At 39.5% G+C, this 14064-nt stretch overlaps 2 protein-coding genes across 2 annotated transcripts; both read left to right on the top strand.

Annotated features, from left to right (window-relative positions):
• Window positions 1–402: 402 nt before the first annotated feature.
• On the top strand, window positions 403–2926 carry LOC118110186 (parathyroid hormone-related protein). Its single transcript, XM_035157850.2, has 3 exons — window positions 403–849; window positions 1047–1165; window positions 1686–2926. The coding sequence occupies exons 1-3, from the start codon at window positions 757–759 to the stop codon at window positions 2080–2082; spliced, it is 609 nt and encodes a 202-aa protein (XP_035013741.1). The 5' UTR covers window positions 403–756; the 3' UTR covers window positions 2083–2926.
• A 3143-nt stretch (window positions 2927–6069) lies between these two features.
• On the top strand, window positions 6070–6993 carry LOC118109424 (galanin receptor 2b). Its single transcript, XM_035156531.1, has one exon. The coding sequence runs from the start codon at window positions 6070–6072 to the stop codon at window positions 6991–6993; it is 924 nt and encodes a 307-aa protein (XP_035012422.1).
• Window positions 6994–14064: the final 7071 nt, after the last annotated feature.

Below are 14064 nucleotides of genomic sequence, written 5' to 3'. Positions count from 1 at the left end.
ACTGAAAGGTCTGCAGTGAGAGGCTGTGGGTTAGGTTTCTCTGAGGTTATGGTCATTCTCCCCTGGGAAAGTGGTTGGCCTGGCTGTTTACTTTGGAGTAACCCTGCCCCTCCCCTCATACTGTACACTCTCTGCTTGGTAACCAATGATTACCTCCATTGGTGCACACCTGTCATTTCTGACCTCCAAATGAGTTATTCATACACTTCAAGTAGACACTGCTGCAATTTGAAATAGATTAAAAATCCCAAAATTTCCAAGCCCATGGTAAATATGCTCTTTGTTATAGGTTGGATTGGATGCTGCGTGGGCGCCACCTTCTTGTCACAGCAGGTGTATGTTGAGGGGTTGTGGGGAGAGAGGCGAGGGTTGGGAGTTCTGGGAGGGTGTTGGGACTGGAGTTAATGGGTACAAGCGAAGGTAGTGCCTGCATCTTCACCCAAAGAGGAGTTTGGCTTTCTCTCAGTGCCTCTCTCACACAGGCTCGCTCACAGTGCTGGACTGAACGAGCCCGTGAGACTACCGCTGAGGACTGAGAGGAGTTGCAGCTCTGCAGCTCATGTGCTACTGGTTTCTATCTTTATCCCTCTTTTAATTGGGACGCTGAGGAGAAATAAATAGCTCAACACACACTGTTGGGAGGCAAATGAATGGAGCACACTGACGGGGGGATTTCCCCAGGCTGTCTTCACACCAATGGATCTGGACACAAGTTTTGAACTGGCCAAATTGCATTTGGCTGAGTAATTTTTCTGAATGATTTGTAAATTAATTTTTGCAACAAGATCATCTCTAAAGAGCGTGCCGACTGAGCTTTTAGTGGATTTTCACTGTACCAATTTACATCATGTAAGTCCAACTCTCTTCTTAACTGTTTATGCCACCTGAGAAATCTTACCTACTCAGGAACTGTTGTTTTTACACAAGCAACATAAACTAATAAATGACTAAAGAATTTAGTATCAATTCATAAACCAAAATTTGGATTAATTAAATTTGCTTTATTAAAAAAAAGTGACTAATATAATGTTACTTGTGTTCTTCAGATCTTTGGCTTAAGGATGTGTTCAATAGTCCTGCTTCATCAGTGGAGTCTGGCTGTGTTCTTGCTGTGCTCCCCAGTGACTCTTGATGGGAGACCAGTTGATGCACTTAGTAGCAGAACGTGAGTTATTTTTTAACATTGATTTTAAAAAGCATAAACAAATAAATGAATTGTATGCAATATGGGATTGTGAAAATGAAGGAATATTTAGAAGCTAGTTAAGCATACACAAATAAATTCCTATTTCCTGATTTAGAAATCAAAACAACAGATCTGAATAGATTGAGTAGGATACAGGAGGTTTTTTGCTGTTTCAGCTCTGGCTTGTTCGAGGGTCTTAAGCTCAGACTCCGGATGGCTCTCAGAAACTTGTTAATGCTGCCACCTACTGTACTGTGAGCTTTAATGGAGCCTAACTGCTCCACACATAAACTCAACTCCACAGTCTGGCATGATAAGACAACAAGGGACAAAAATCTAAAATAGGAAAATTCAGAAATTACTAATTTGATTGTATCACAGACAGAATTTAGAAATTACAGAACAGATATCACAGCAGATTTGTAACAGACTACGAAAAAATGTTTTCTATGAATTTTAACTCATTTATGATGCTCATGATGACTTTCTTTGTTTAAAGGAGGAGATCAGTGAGTCACGCCCAGCTGATGCATGACAAGGGCCGATCCTTGCAGGAGTTCAAGCGTCGCATGTGGCTGCAGGAGCTGCTGGAGGAGGTGCACACGGCCGATGAGCAAGCACCACCTGTGCAAAGTAGAACTCCGAGCCAAACCTTCAGTGGGAATGCTCTACACCAAAAGCCCCCAGGGGCCACCAAAAACCTGCCTGACAGATTCAGGCTGGACAAAGAGGGCCCAAACTTGCCCCAGGAGACCAACAAGGAACTGGCTTATAAGGACCAGCCACTAAAAGTGGCCACAAAACGGAAAAAAAAGGTGAGGTTAGGCCGGCGCAGGGAGAATGACAAGAGGCGGAGGCGGGCACGGTCTACCACAATCACAACAAAGGAACCATGAAGGATGCAGTAGCTTGGTTCAGAGACTCCTAATAGCCTTTATATGGTACTGCACTAAGATACTGACACTACTCCAGCTGGACTGAGGTCTGACAGACTGGAACCACAGCGGACTCAGTAACAGTCATATAAGGAGCCCGGGGCTGTGCTTGTATGATAATATTTGCTATCTGTGTACCATTTTAAAGCAATCTCATCCCATACATCCTGGAGTTTCATCGTAACATCTTCTTAGGTCCATATTTATTTGGATAATTTTCACGCCTCTTTAGCCCTGACTAAATTCAAAACAAAGCACACAGTATGTTATAATCTCTAAACAGTGTGCACAGGTAGAGCATAGAAGGAAGTATTTATTGCCTGAATATAATGTTTCTTCAAACATCTGGATGCTGAGTGGTCTACTTTAGTTCGGCTCCGTTGACTATCATGGACTTACAGTTACAAACTGTTCATTTAATACATCTGTTTGAACTGTGCTGACATAATTTATTTCACTTTGAAAGTGTATATTTATTTTGTGAATGTATCATGGTGCTGCTGACTAAATTCCATAATGCACTTTAGTTATATCCTGTAAATGTTCTTTTGTGGTTGCGTTTTATTTTGATGTTTCTGTTTTGATGGACGTGCTTTCCTCTCCCTCCTTAAATCCCTCATGGACTTGTAACTTATTGGATGCTTCATCAAACCCATTCTCATCATTCTGCATCATAGGTTATATTTTTATAGAATTAGCCCCAGTCAGGGACCGTCAGATTCATTTCATGTTCTTCACTTGCACTGAGAACATACTGTACATGTTTCCAGTTATAAAAACATTAAAAATGTAGCCATTAGAAATATTTTTGATTTGTGGTGTCTTTGTTCACCAGTCCTATCTCATTAAGTCAAACCATTTATATGACGTGGCGTATCTGGTAAAGAGGATCAATCATTGATGGGGCAGCTGATGGTTCCTCTCCAGACTGAATCCTGAATTGCTCCCAATGAGTGTCGGTAAAAAGCATCTGTCAAATGAATGTGATGCACTTTATCATTTATGACAAGTACAAAACTTATTGTCCTATGAGTGCATATTTTAAGCACTAGTGGTCTCAGGTGTAACTTGCCCTCCTTCATCCAAAATTTGAGTAGTACTTCTCTGTTAGTCCATTCATTCATTATCTATAACCCTTATTCTTAAAGGGTTTTAGGGGACGAGAACCAATCCTAGCTGACATTGGGCAGGTGGAGGGGTACGTCCTTGACAGGTCGCCAGCCCATCACAGGGCCAATAGAGTGCTTACTTGTCTACAGTCTATTTTAATTGTACAAACCTGAAGTTGCTATATGGAGGGGACTAGGATTGAAATTGTAATTTCATTATTGATAATCTGATGATTATTTTCATTTGGTTGGTCAGTACAATATAAAGAAAACCCATAATTTGTAAGAGCCCAATATGACCCCTTCAAATTGCTTGATTTGTATAGATACTTTAGAACTCAGCAAGTCAACCTCCTTTTAGTTTTTGTGCTACAGTCTTGTATATTTTATCATGACCTGTAACCTTATTTGTATGGGTTGCAAAAATTATGTTTTTGTTGACTTTTCGGCAAAAGCAGAACACAGTGCAGCTGTTAATGTCCCACTTGAGAACATGTGGCATTTTTAACAGCTGCCGACTGGATGGCACAGAAACTGGTAATGGAGGGGTTAGCAAATGCATCAGCGTCTGCTATATCCTGTGCTAAGAGCAGCAGTGTACACCATAGGCCATTAGCTGACATAATCATAAATGCTGTGGAAAGCCTGATAAAGCTGCCGCCAGGAGCCTGCAGCTCACACCGAAGAAATCAATCCAACAATGGACAGAGACATTAATATCTTCAGAGCAGGGGAGGAACACAGAATGAATCAATGGACGGAATCTTTTTTCTGTGGAGCGTGACCAACTTTTATTTACTTTTACTCATTTGGCAGATGCTTTTATCCAAAGTGACAAACAACTGAGGGACAACACTAAAGCTTCAGTACAGTAGAAACACTGAATTAAGAACTTATACTGAATCTGTTCAATACGGCAAAGTGCAGGAGATTAGGTAAAGAAGTGTACAGTAAGTGCAAGTAAGGAATGTTGGGGTGTTAGGAGAGGAGGTGCTCTCAGGAGAGATGAGCTCAAGCAGGTCAGGTTGCCCCTATGGTGACTAGCAGGCTGCCAGGCCCAAAAATATATTTCAATAACAACACAAAACAATAATGCCAATGAAATAATGATGCCATGGTGCAGCAATGAATCAAACTTACTCTGTTCACGATGAGGCATTTTTGCAAAGGTCATAGCTTACACAGCTTATTTTTATGCAATTAACTATTTCTGTGATTATTTTTATTAAAAGTAAAGTTTCAGCACCTCCTTTTTTCCGCTCTATGCGCCTCACGATTCTGTCTTTTTATGTGGCGAGTACCACCAGGCCTGAAAAAAAATCCTAGGGGAAGTACTGATTTAGTAGTTCCTTCCACAACTGGGGAACCACAAACAAGAACAGTCTGGACTATGATTTCCTTGTGTGTAGGGATGGTGAAAGGATGTTTCTTAGAGGAACGCAGTGGCTGAGAAGGAGCATTACACCTGTATGACTGAGGTCAAGTACATGGGTGCAGACCCAGAAGTCAGTCTGTATAGGCAAGTATGAGTGACTAGAATTTGATTTGGGTGGCCATGGGTAGCCAGGGGAGTGAAATTGCATGCGTTTTTTATTGGACTGATCAAAGACTAGAGGACGCCGCTGCATCCTGGATGGAAGGATTTCCCTGTGCATGAAAGGAGACCCAGCAGAAGTCAATCTGAGGCAAGGATAGGGATGTTGATTTCATGAACTATTTCCATTGAGGGGGTAGGAGAGTTTTACAATGACTCAAGAACTAAACATCCAAATACATCCTCTGACAATAATCCCAAAACAGGCAGGTGATGCACGTCACAGTTGTCTCAGCAGCAGGTGAGAGGCCGTTTCTCTTTAAACCTAGTCAACCAGAATCAATTTGACGCGAGTGATGTTTGCCTTTCCTCCCTCCACATTCAGTAATCACACTTTGTAATGAGCCCTGAGAGGCTGCCACCTCTGCCTGCTTCAGTCCAGTTTAACAGGATGGACACCAGTAAAAGAGGACACTCCTGTTTACATTATGAGGGTAGTCCACTCACAAACATGAGCTAGAGGACGATGCTTTGACGAAAGACAGTGGTGAGTTTGTCAAAATAATAGAAGTGCTGCCATTTTATAATGCTATTAATTTGTTTCTAATGTTAAATCAATATAGCTGAAAAAAGCTGCAAGTTGAGTCAGAATAATAATCAAAAGACATTTTGTTCATAAGCATATTGTTATGTAATGTTTGCCTTGCAAAGTATTTAATGATATTGTGTAATTCTCCTGTTTTACTAGGAGTAATGGTCATTTTCATTATGAATCAACTGATTATTTTCTCATTTAATTTTTGTAAATTTGTAAGAAAAAAAACATTATGAGCCCAAGATTATGTCTCCACATGTTTTCCTTTAAAAATCCACAACCCAAAGACAAAGCTGCAACCAGTAAACGTGAGGAGTTTTTGCTAATAAAATTACAATAAGAAACCAACGATGTCTTTTAGTCCACTGAATTCCCTCATTTTATTTGTTTGTTAGGTTTTATTACGAGGTGCTGTGTTGCATGTTTTAGATAGCACCTGTCAATGTAATACAATGGTGTCCTGAATGTTTATATTTACATGAATATTACCATATGCATATAATAATTGAATTAGCAGTTTAAATTTGATTCTTTTTCAGTTTCATTTGGGTAACATCTGTTCAGGGACTAGATGAAAAGCCTCTTGGCTAACACAAGTTCAGCTAACAACAAGTGCACTGTCCCTGTTAAATGAATCAACAAACAAATAATGACAATGAAAAGTAATTAATTTTTCTCCCTCAAAAGGGTGATGTGAAGCTCCAGATAAAATGGCTATCCCTAACACTTATGGACTGATCTTTGCCTGTACCTGTGGAGTGATCCTGGGCATTGGGCTCTGTGCCAACCTGCTGGTCTTTTCCCTGTTTGCAAAGTACAACACTCTACGCAAGAACCGCCTTGACATCCTCCTCCTCAGCATGACTCTGGCCGACTTCCTCACCCTCCTGCTCATCCCCTTCACCCTGCACTCTGCGGTCAGCCACTCCTGGCCTCTGGGCGACACCTCCTGCAAGGTCTACCAGTTCCTGCTCGCTTTTAGCCTGGCGGCCAGCACCTATTCACTGTGTGCCGTCTCCATGACCCGTGCCATGATCATCACCAACCCGTACCAGCCACCCAACATGGACCTGGTCATTCTCATGTTTGTCCTGGTCTGGGCCCTTAGCTTCTTCATCAGCCTGCCACTGCGAATGTTTGCCACCAAAGAGAGCTTGAGCCCAGGCCTGGCAAACTTCTCCTTCTGCCTTCCAACCATTCATGAGCACCATTACCAAGTGGTCCTAAGCCAGTTTGTACTTTACTACTTTGTTCCGATGCTGGTCATTGCCTTCAACTATGTCCGCCTGGGTCTTTTCCTCCACAAGAGCCCTGTAATGTCAGTGTCCAGTGCCAGGAACACCCGCCGAGCCTCCGTCCTGGTGTTCTTGGCTGCTGCCACCTTCTCAGTGTGCTGGCTGCCTGGTTACGTGTTGGAGCTGTGTGTATACATGGGACTGTATCGTCATGGACAGGCTTGGGAGATGTTCTACTTTATCTGTACTTTGCTCCAATACCTGCACCCCTGTGTCAACCCTGTGCTCTATGTGCTGCTTTCTAAGCGCTACCGCCACAGGAGGGCAGCCTGGCTCTTCAGTTGTAACAAGAACAGAGTGCAGCCGCAGGTCATCAGCATCACCACAGACAGTTTTTAAATTCAGCTCATTTCCTTTACATCATTAGGGACAACTTTTCCTTTTTTGAAGAATAAATTGGTGTTTTTTTAAGACTTTTATGAAGACATTAACTATCCTCTGCAAAATGTAGCAGGAATTATCAAAATGTCCGAAATATATTTAAAGGGAAACTATGTAAGTTCACTGTAATGCAAAACTGGAATAATATAATGACCATTTAATTAATGCTGAGGTTTTCTGTCTTTTGAAAAACATGTCTTTTGACATAAGTAAAATAACTAAATAAATATTCTCTCAAATAAATACAAATAATGAAATAAATATCCATTAAGATGCAGCATGTAGAAAATTAACTATACTTGAACTGTACTGTTACAGTAACAGAGGTTTATATGACTTGATGGAATGATTTGCTGGCTAAAATGTGGGTGAGAGGGAACTTTGTTTTAAAAAGATTTTTCAAATTAAACACTGAATAGAGCCGTGTTTTGTCCATCACACCTGCTCATATGACAAATAAACTGTCACAGGGCAGTCATACTTCCAAGATGCATCAAATCATTCAGCAGGTTTTGTTACTTTGGCAGAGGGTGGCCATTAAATATGAGCCACACAGCACGATGCACTAGTATGACACCACATAACTAGTAATGAAAAACCACCGGTTTATGCTGTTTAAGTAAGCCATCAAAGGGGACGACTCAGTAACTCACACTGGATGAAATTACAAGGTTTTGATCTCTAACCGTGTGATTATTATTGTTTCACTGCAAATTCAGGGTATTCATGCAAAGGTATTCATTTATTATTCAAATTGCTGAGTGTCAATTGAAGAAAAGGTACTGAATGGGTCCGATTTGTTGTGATTATAAATCTGCCGGCGGTGAACACCATACAGCAACTAAATGTACATGTAAAGACATTGTGAAGACCAATCAGACAAATTCTGATTACAATGCAGGAACTCTGAGAGTCATAACTGTAATTTACGAAATATAAGAGTTCTCTACTAATTACAGCTGTTATTGGATTTTTTAAAATTTTTTTACTTACATTTTCATGAAGTTATTATTATTTATAGGTAAATTTGGTTCAACGCTTTCTCTGTTTTGTATTATTTAGTAATTAATAAATGAACCATCGCTAAAATGCAAAAAGTTGTGTGATATTCAAATTGCGATCACATAAGACAACAAAACAGCAAATCCTCACAATATTGATCCTTTTTGCTAGAAAAACAACATAAAACAGCATCTGATTATTAGTAGTCACTGCTGTTCTTCATTCAACTAATTAATTTATCAACTATTTATTCAAACTTTACCCAGTATGACGTAACATCATCCAATAACCTATTGACTAGTGGGTGGATCATATGCTCTTTATCGAATCAAATGAAAATCTGAGAAATGACAAACAGTGTTTTAGTGATAACTCCTGCTTTAAAAATTTGCTTAATCCCCATGAGCTGGTGGCTATCCATTGGGGGGGGTCATTACAGTAACACAAACACACAACAGCACACACACACCAGATAAACCCACACCTGTAGGTGTAAAGTTTGCAGAGGCGAGGTGTAATTGGGGAGCTGTGTAGCAGGTGTGAAGTCAGAAAGCGGAGGGATTCAGAAAGAGAATAACAAGGTTGGCTGAGTTCTGGCAGCCACTGCAGTAATAGGAGACCACCCGCCCCTCCCTCTGTAGCCCCCTGACTTTTGGCCTTCTCCTTAGCGTACAGCAAGGGCAGCTGGCCGGACTCGTACAGAGCGGTCGTAGCCCATCAGCATGTTGGATATAGTGAAGCAATAAAGCACACATGCTCTCCTCTTGCTCCTCTATCTCACTGAATGTAAACTTCAGAGTGAAGAGATCAATCTGCGACCTCTGAACAAAGCAAGTGACGCAAACGAAAAAACTATAAAAGATATTCGTCTCATAAATACTGTAAATGAAATGTTTTCTCAGACACCTCAACTGAGTTGCCCAATGTTAATTATGCACTTTTTACCAACAAAATATTGGTTGAATTTTACTTTGAAACCTCAACACACATTCACTGTATCTATTAGCACATTACAGTACTACTACATTACCACTAGGGGCCACTAACAGCTGCCAGAAACTGGTGTTTGTGGGCAGACCAATGCTTGTCGATCACCATGAAAATATGTGCTGTCAAAACAAGACTCTTGACTTGTTTATTTAGAGATGTGCGGCAGGTTACAGCCCTGTGATTTTCCACCGTATCCAATCACAGTTCTTTTATTTTGAACCTTGCTCTCATGTGCTTCTCTCTACCTGCTTTTCATAGAAAATCAATCAAGCAGGGCTCTATTATCTTCTGAGAGTTTGATAACATACAATTTGTGTTAGCATAGGAGAAGCTGATATTTAAGTAAGTTTCACTTTTTAACTCAAGCTATAATCAGTTAATATTAAATCAATAATCACATAATACATTATTAGGTGATGTGCAACTCCACCGTCACCTTTACGCTCTTGCTGCTATTTCATTTTTGACAAGAATCACTGTCACTGAACTTATGTGTGACTTCTGTGACACTCATTACAAATAAAACAACAAAAAGGATTTCTGGGTTTTCATTCTATCAAACATTTTGTCCAGGGAATTTTAAGGTGATGGTATAGCAGCATTTTGTACTTACTCTAGCATCTTCATATCAAATGCAAAATACTTTGTGGATGTCATACAACAAAAGTTTCTCTAGTCAGCATGTTCGTCAGGAGAGTAAAATGATCCTTAAGTCAGTGTTTGCCAACGATAATGCTGAGTCATGAAACCCCTCAGATGACACAGAATAAAAATTACTTTAATGTCGAGAACATCTACACTGTAGCTCCTGCCAGAATGTAATTCAATTACCCGGTGGCCTATCTCTATGCAGCCACTACATGAAGCAGCCTTTTCACACGGATCGAAAATAATCAAGATGATGAGGATGGCAGCCACCGTTTTTAATTAGATATTATACTTGATCAGCAAGAGTGAAGAATCTGTTTACGTCCCAATATTGGACTTTCTCAATAAAGAAAGTAAACGTTTGAGTTTAATAGATCTAAATACATTTTAAGTTCAAGTTTTTGTAAAAGGGTCAGTCCTCTTGACATGGTGACTCAGAACATTGTACTCCACTGATTAACAGTTTCAGTCATTTTTCAAACAAGAAGTACAAATATTCTCAGATGTCAGCCTCCATTATGTGCTTTGGGGTTTTGGACTATTGATTAGATTAATTTGGAAAATTAAGATATAGATGTAGCCTTAGGGAATCTGTAAATACAATTTTTTATCTAAACATTTTATCGACTAAACAACTAATGATTAATCTGCAGACTATTTCCTTGATCAAAAAATCTGTCTATAAAAATATTCAAAATAATCAAGAATAATCCTCAGCTGCATCCCTATTATTATTAAGAATACGTATTAGCAGTGGTGCAAAAAAGTATAAGGCAAAGCAGATTTATTTGTATAGCACATTTCCTACCAGTAACAACCCAGGGTAATTCACAGAGCAAGCAAACACAAGCAAGCAGCGGTGAGGCCAGTCTGCTAGATAAAACAAAGAGTTAGAAGTACTAGTATCACACAAAGATCACATGTCTGACTTATTCAACTGCTCCATGACGTTTAGATCTTAATCTTAATCGTGCTCAGATGAAAATGAAACAAAATGCACAAACAGATCAAATCCTGACCTGTATATTGCACTGCTGCCACGTGATTGGTTGAATGGGAAATTGCAGGCATAAGCAGTTGCATGTGTGTTCCTAATAAAGTGATTGGTAAGTGTATGTTCACTTCAAAACACAAATATGACGATTATGGTATTTACAAATACAGCACTGCATACCAAGTTTTTGTTATAAGGTCAATTATTAAAGCTGAATACTTATTAGCATTGGGAGATTGTCTGTCTCACCTACCTGTACCTGAAGACCACTGTCCCAGTCATGGCGGAGAGGTGTTCACAAAACATTTCAGCCACAAACGACTGCACTGACATTACCCAGCTCTCTTTCTTTTCAATATCATTTGGTACATGCAGCAGTGGTTGGCGCTAAAGGCTAAAGCTAATCGTCGCTGTTGGCGTAACACGTTAGCTTAACACTGTTAGCTCAACACCGCTAGTAATGTTTAGTCAAAGAAAAGCTAGGAAACTCGTACTAATTGGCTGCTACCTAACGTTCAGTAGTTCCATTGGCGTGAGACGATATTAACGTAACTTTCCCAGAATCGAAAGAGACGAGTTTGGTGATTTAAAGACACAAATCAACATCACCTGGCTGTAGACGGTGACCTCTAGTGTTGCCTGGTTTGACTCTCGTACTTTTTCTTCAGAGACTCTTGAGAGTAAATTGTTCTATTGATGGTGTGGATTCAGTGAGTTGAGCGGAGGACTACAACCATTTTAAGCCGATAATTATTTATGGGAAATTAAGTGCGCCGAATTATACTGGCAGTTCCCGTTTTCTCTAATCTACTTGTGGATGTACAGACAATAGCACTGGATTAACGTGACACAAAACCTAAAAAGCGGGTGTATGGAAACCAGAGGTACGATTATCCTTTGTATATGTAACCATTAAATCTTAAACATTGTGTATCATATCATGTATTGTGTGTATGACTCCAAAACTAGCCCACCTTAACTATTATGAACTAGAGTCAGGTTCATCACATCTTTGGGTCCCCTGGCGTTTCTGTATTTGCACTTGTTGTGACTTTTTGCAGCGCATGTGTTGTCAAATTGATGAAATTGTTTTCTTAATTTGCACGTTTTTTCTATTTGCATGTGTTTTCTTGATTTGCAGGGTGCATATAGTTATCTCAGATACCGTAGTATTAGCTATAGTTTAGCATTTCCATATATGAAAACCATCTTATCAATACAAAAACTGGACGAAATTATAACAACTCGCCAGATAATCAAAATCCTAAAAATGTAATCCAGAGGGGGCGCTGTTTCACCCAATCACAGCAACAAAATGAAAATGCTGAAAGTTTGTTTAAGTGTTCAAAAAAATAGGCTGATCCATCAAAACAACAGGGGGTCACTTGATTGAATTCTTAACCATTTGATTTATACCGGGAATGTTAACGGTCAATTGTTAACTCTTAAAACTCCATGGGTCGTTAGCATGTAGGTTAGCCAAAACTTTATATCATTATAATTAAACTAATAGCTACAAATCTAGCCTCTTTTAGCATGACACATGTAGCTCCTCTTTTGGTTCTTAATTCTTCCAGTAGACATATGGTTTAAGACTTCAAGGTAATACAAGCTTGCTACAAGACAAAACACAAAACAGCAAAGGACAAATGGCTAATGTAGAAAATCCAGCATGACATGTAAAGATCCAGAGTTCTTAGAAACAAATGTAGAGATAGAAAAATTAGATGACCAGACATGTGAATCAAATGGGATAATCATGTTGGCCATGTCAACTAAAAGCCAATGGCAGAACATTAAAGTACTATTACATTTGAGGTTTGTGTACTTGAGTATTTTCATATTGTACCACTTTATACCTCCGCTCAACTGCAATTCAAAGCAATTGCAATTACATCGAGGTGTTTTTATTGTAATTAATTTAAAAAATGTAACATTCATTAAAGAATCTATATAAGGCCAACATACAGTATAGGCTGACAAAATTTTGTGAATTCCTAGGAGACCACATTCTTGACAAACTCCAGGAGTTGAGCAATGCACATAGCTGACAGAAAATAGTTGTGGCTACACACTGTAAGATCAGAGGTCTCCTGCCATGAGCTAATCATTCCATGTGCCATATAGGCAAGTGTTGAAGGAGCGTTGCCTGTTTATTTATAGGAGTCTCTGAGGTTCCACGGCAGAGGGTTGCTCTTGAGCTGGATTAAATTACAGCTATGGTGAAAGCTGAAAATACAGCTTCTACACAGACACAAACAAGAGAATAAATTCTTAATACAGATCTATGGGCCTATTTTAATGGGCTATATTCACCGCAGTTGAAGCACATGACCTCTCCAAAAGGAATATAGGCTGAAAATGAAATATTAAACACATTAAAGCTTCATCTCAAATATTCCCCAAAACTTTTTATTAGTTTTGGCTGAAATGTAGGGGGCATATGGAAGATAACTGTTGCATGAAAGTAGGTTGAAGGATGAAGAAATGTATGAAATTCATTATGGCAACAGCATCCTCCATATATAGATCAAGTCAGTATGAGTTGTCGTCATCTTAAAACCAGTTTAGCAGCAAGGTGAATGAGGAATCAACATATCGTCGGTGCTCAAAAACAAACTGTCTTGTTAGAATTAAAGTAGGCTGCAGAATAACGGAATTCCCCAGCGGCAGCAGCAGTTGAGAATAAATAAATAAAAACAAATTTACAGACACAGGAAAGAAAATAGGCCTCCGTGGTTTGCATTGGCCTTGTTTGTGAGGACATGGATGTAGAGAGAGATGTATTTATAAGTAGGGTCAAGGTAAAAGTATATCAAGACGCCCAGGCATCGAGAAACGCTATCAGACACGTGGCAACAATTTGCTGTCCAGATGGTCGGCACCAGCCACAGCCTGACCTAATATCACGGTTCAGCAGTCTGTTTACGTTGTAGAGCTCCCTGTAACATGTGGAGACATGGCAGGTGACAGACAAAAAAACGTTGGAGTTAACACTGAGTAAACTGAGCTTAAAGAACAAGTGAGGCCTTGTAAAAGCTAGTGTCAATATGACTCTTACTATAAAGAAAATAATCAGAAAGTGGAAAACCTGCACATATTCAAATGATTTTTGAAATTGTTTTTACAGTCACAATGTTTTTTTTAATAATTTGGCTGTAAAGTCTTCAACTTCTTGCCAAGAATAAAAAACAGTCATGAGTGAAGCATAGACCTGCAAGAACGAGTGTCAGCAGATATTGTATCAATTATCCTTTCTAAGATTCTCGGGCTGAACTTGTGTTTGGTAGGTGGGTTGTTGAACAGGGATTTTTTCAGTCCAGCAAAATCCAAATGTATATATATATATATATATACACGACATTGAGCTGGTGACCAGATTGTGAGTTGAACTG

This window comes from Hippoglossus stenolepis, chromosome 5 (genome assembly GCF_022539355.2).
Source record: "Hippoglossus stenolepis isolate QCI-W04-F060 chromosome 5, HSTE1.2, whole genome shotgun sequence".
In the NCBI taxonomy this organism is placed as follows: domain Eukaryota; kingdom Metazoa; phylum Chordata; class Actinopteri; order Pleuronectiformes; family Pleuronectidae; genus Hippoglossus; species Hippoglossus stenolepis.
The sequence above is the reverse complement of the archived record's forward strand: the minus strand, read 5'-3'. Positions and strand labels throughout refer to the sequence as shown.

Excerpts from the sequence above, each read along its gene's own strand:
- LOC118110186 (XM_035157850.2), top strand. The coding sequence starts at position 757 with ATGATTTGTAAATTAATTTTTGCAACAAGATCATCTCTAAAGAGCGTG. Across the intron at positions 850-1,046 it reads ACTGTACCAATTTACATCAT|ATCTTTGGCTTAAGGATGTG; the intron begins GTAAGTCCAACT and ends TGTGTTCTTCAG. Across the intron at positions 1,166-1,685 it reads GATGCACTTAGTAGCAGAAC|GAGGAGATCAGTGAGTCACG; the intron begins GTGAGTTATTTT and ends CTTTGTTTAAAG.
- LOC118109424 (XM_035156531.1), top strand. The coding sequence starts at position 6,070 with ATGGCTATCCCTAACACTTATGGACTGATCTTTGCCTGTACCTGTGGA.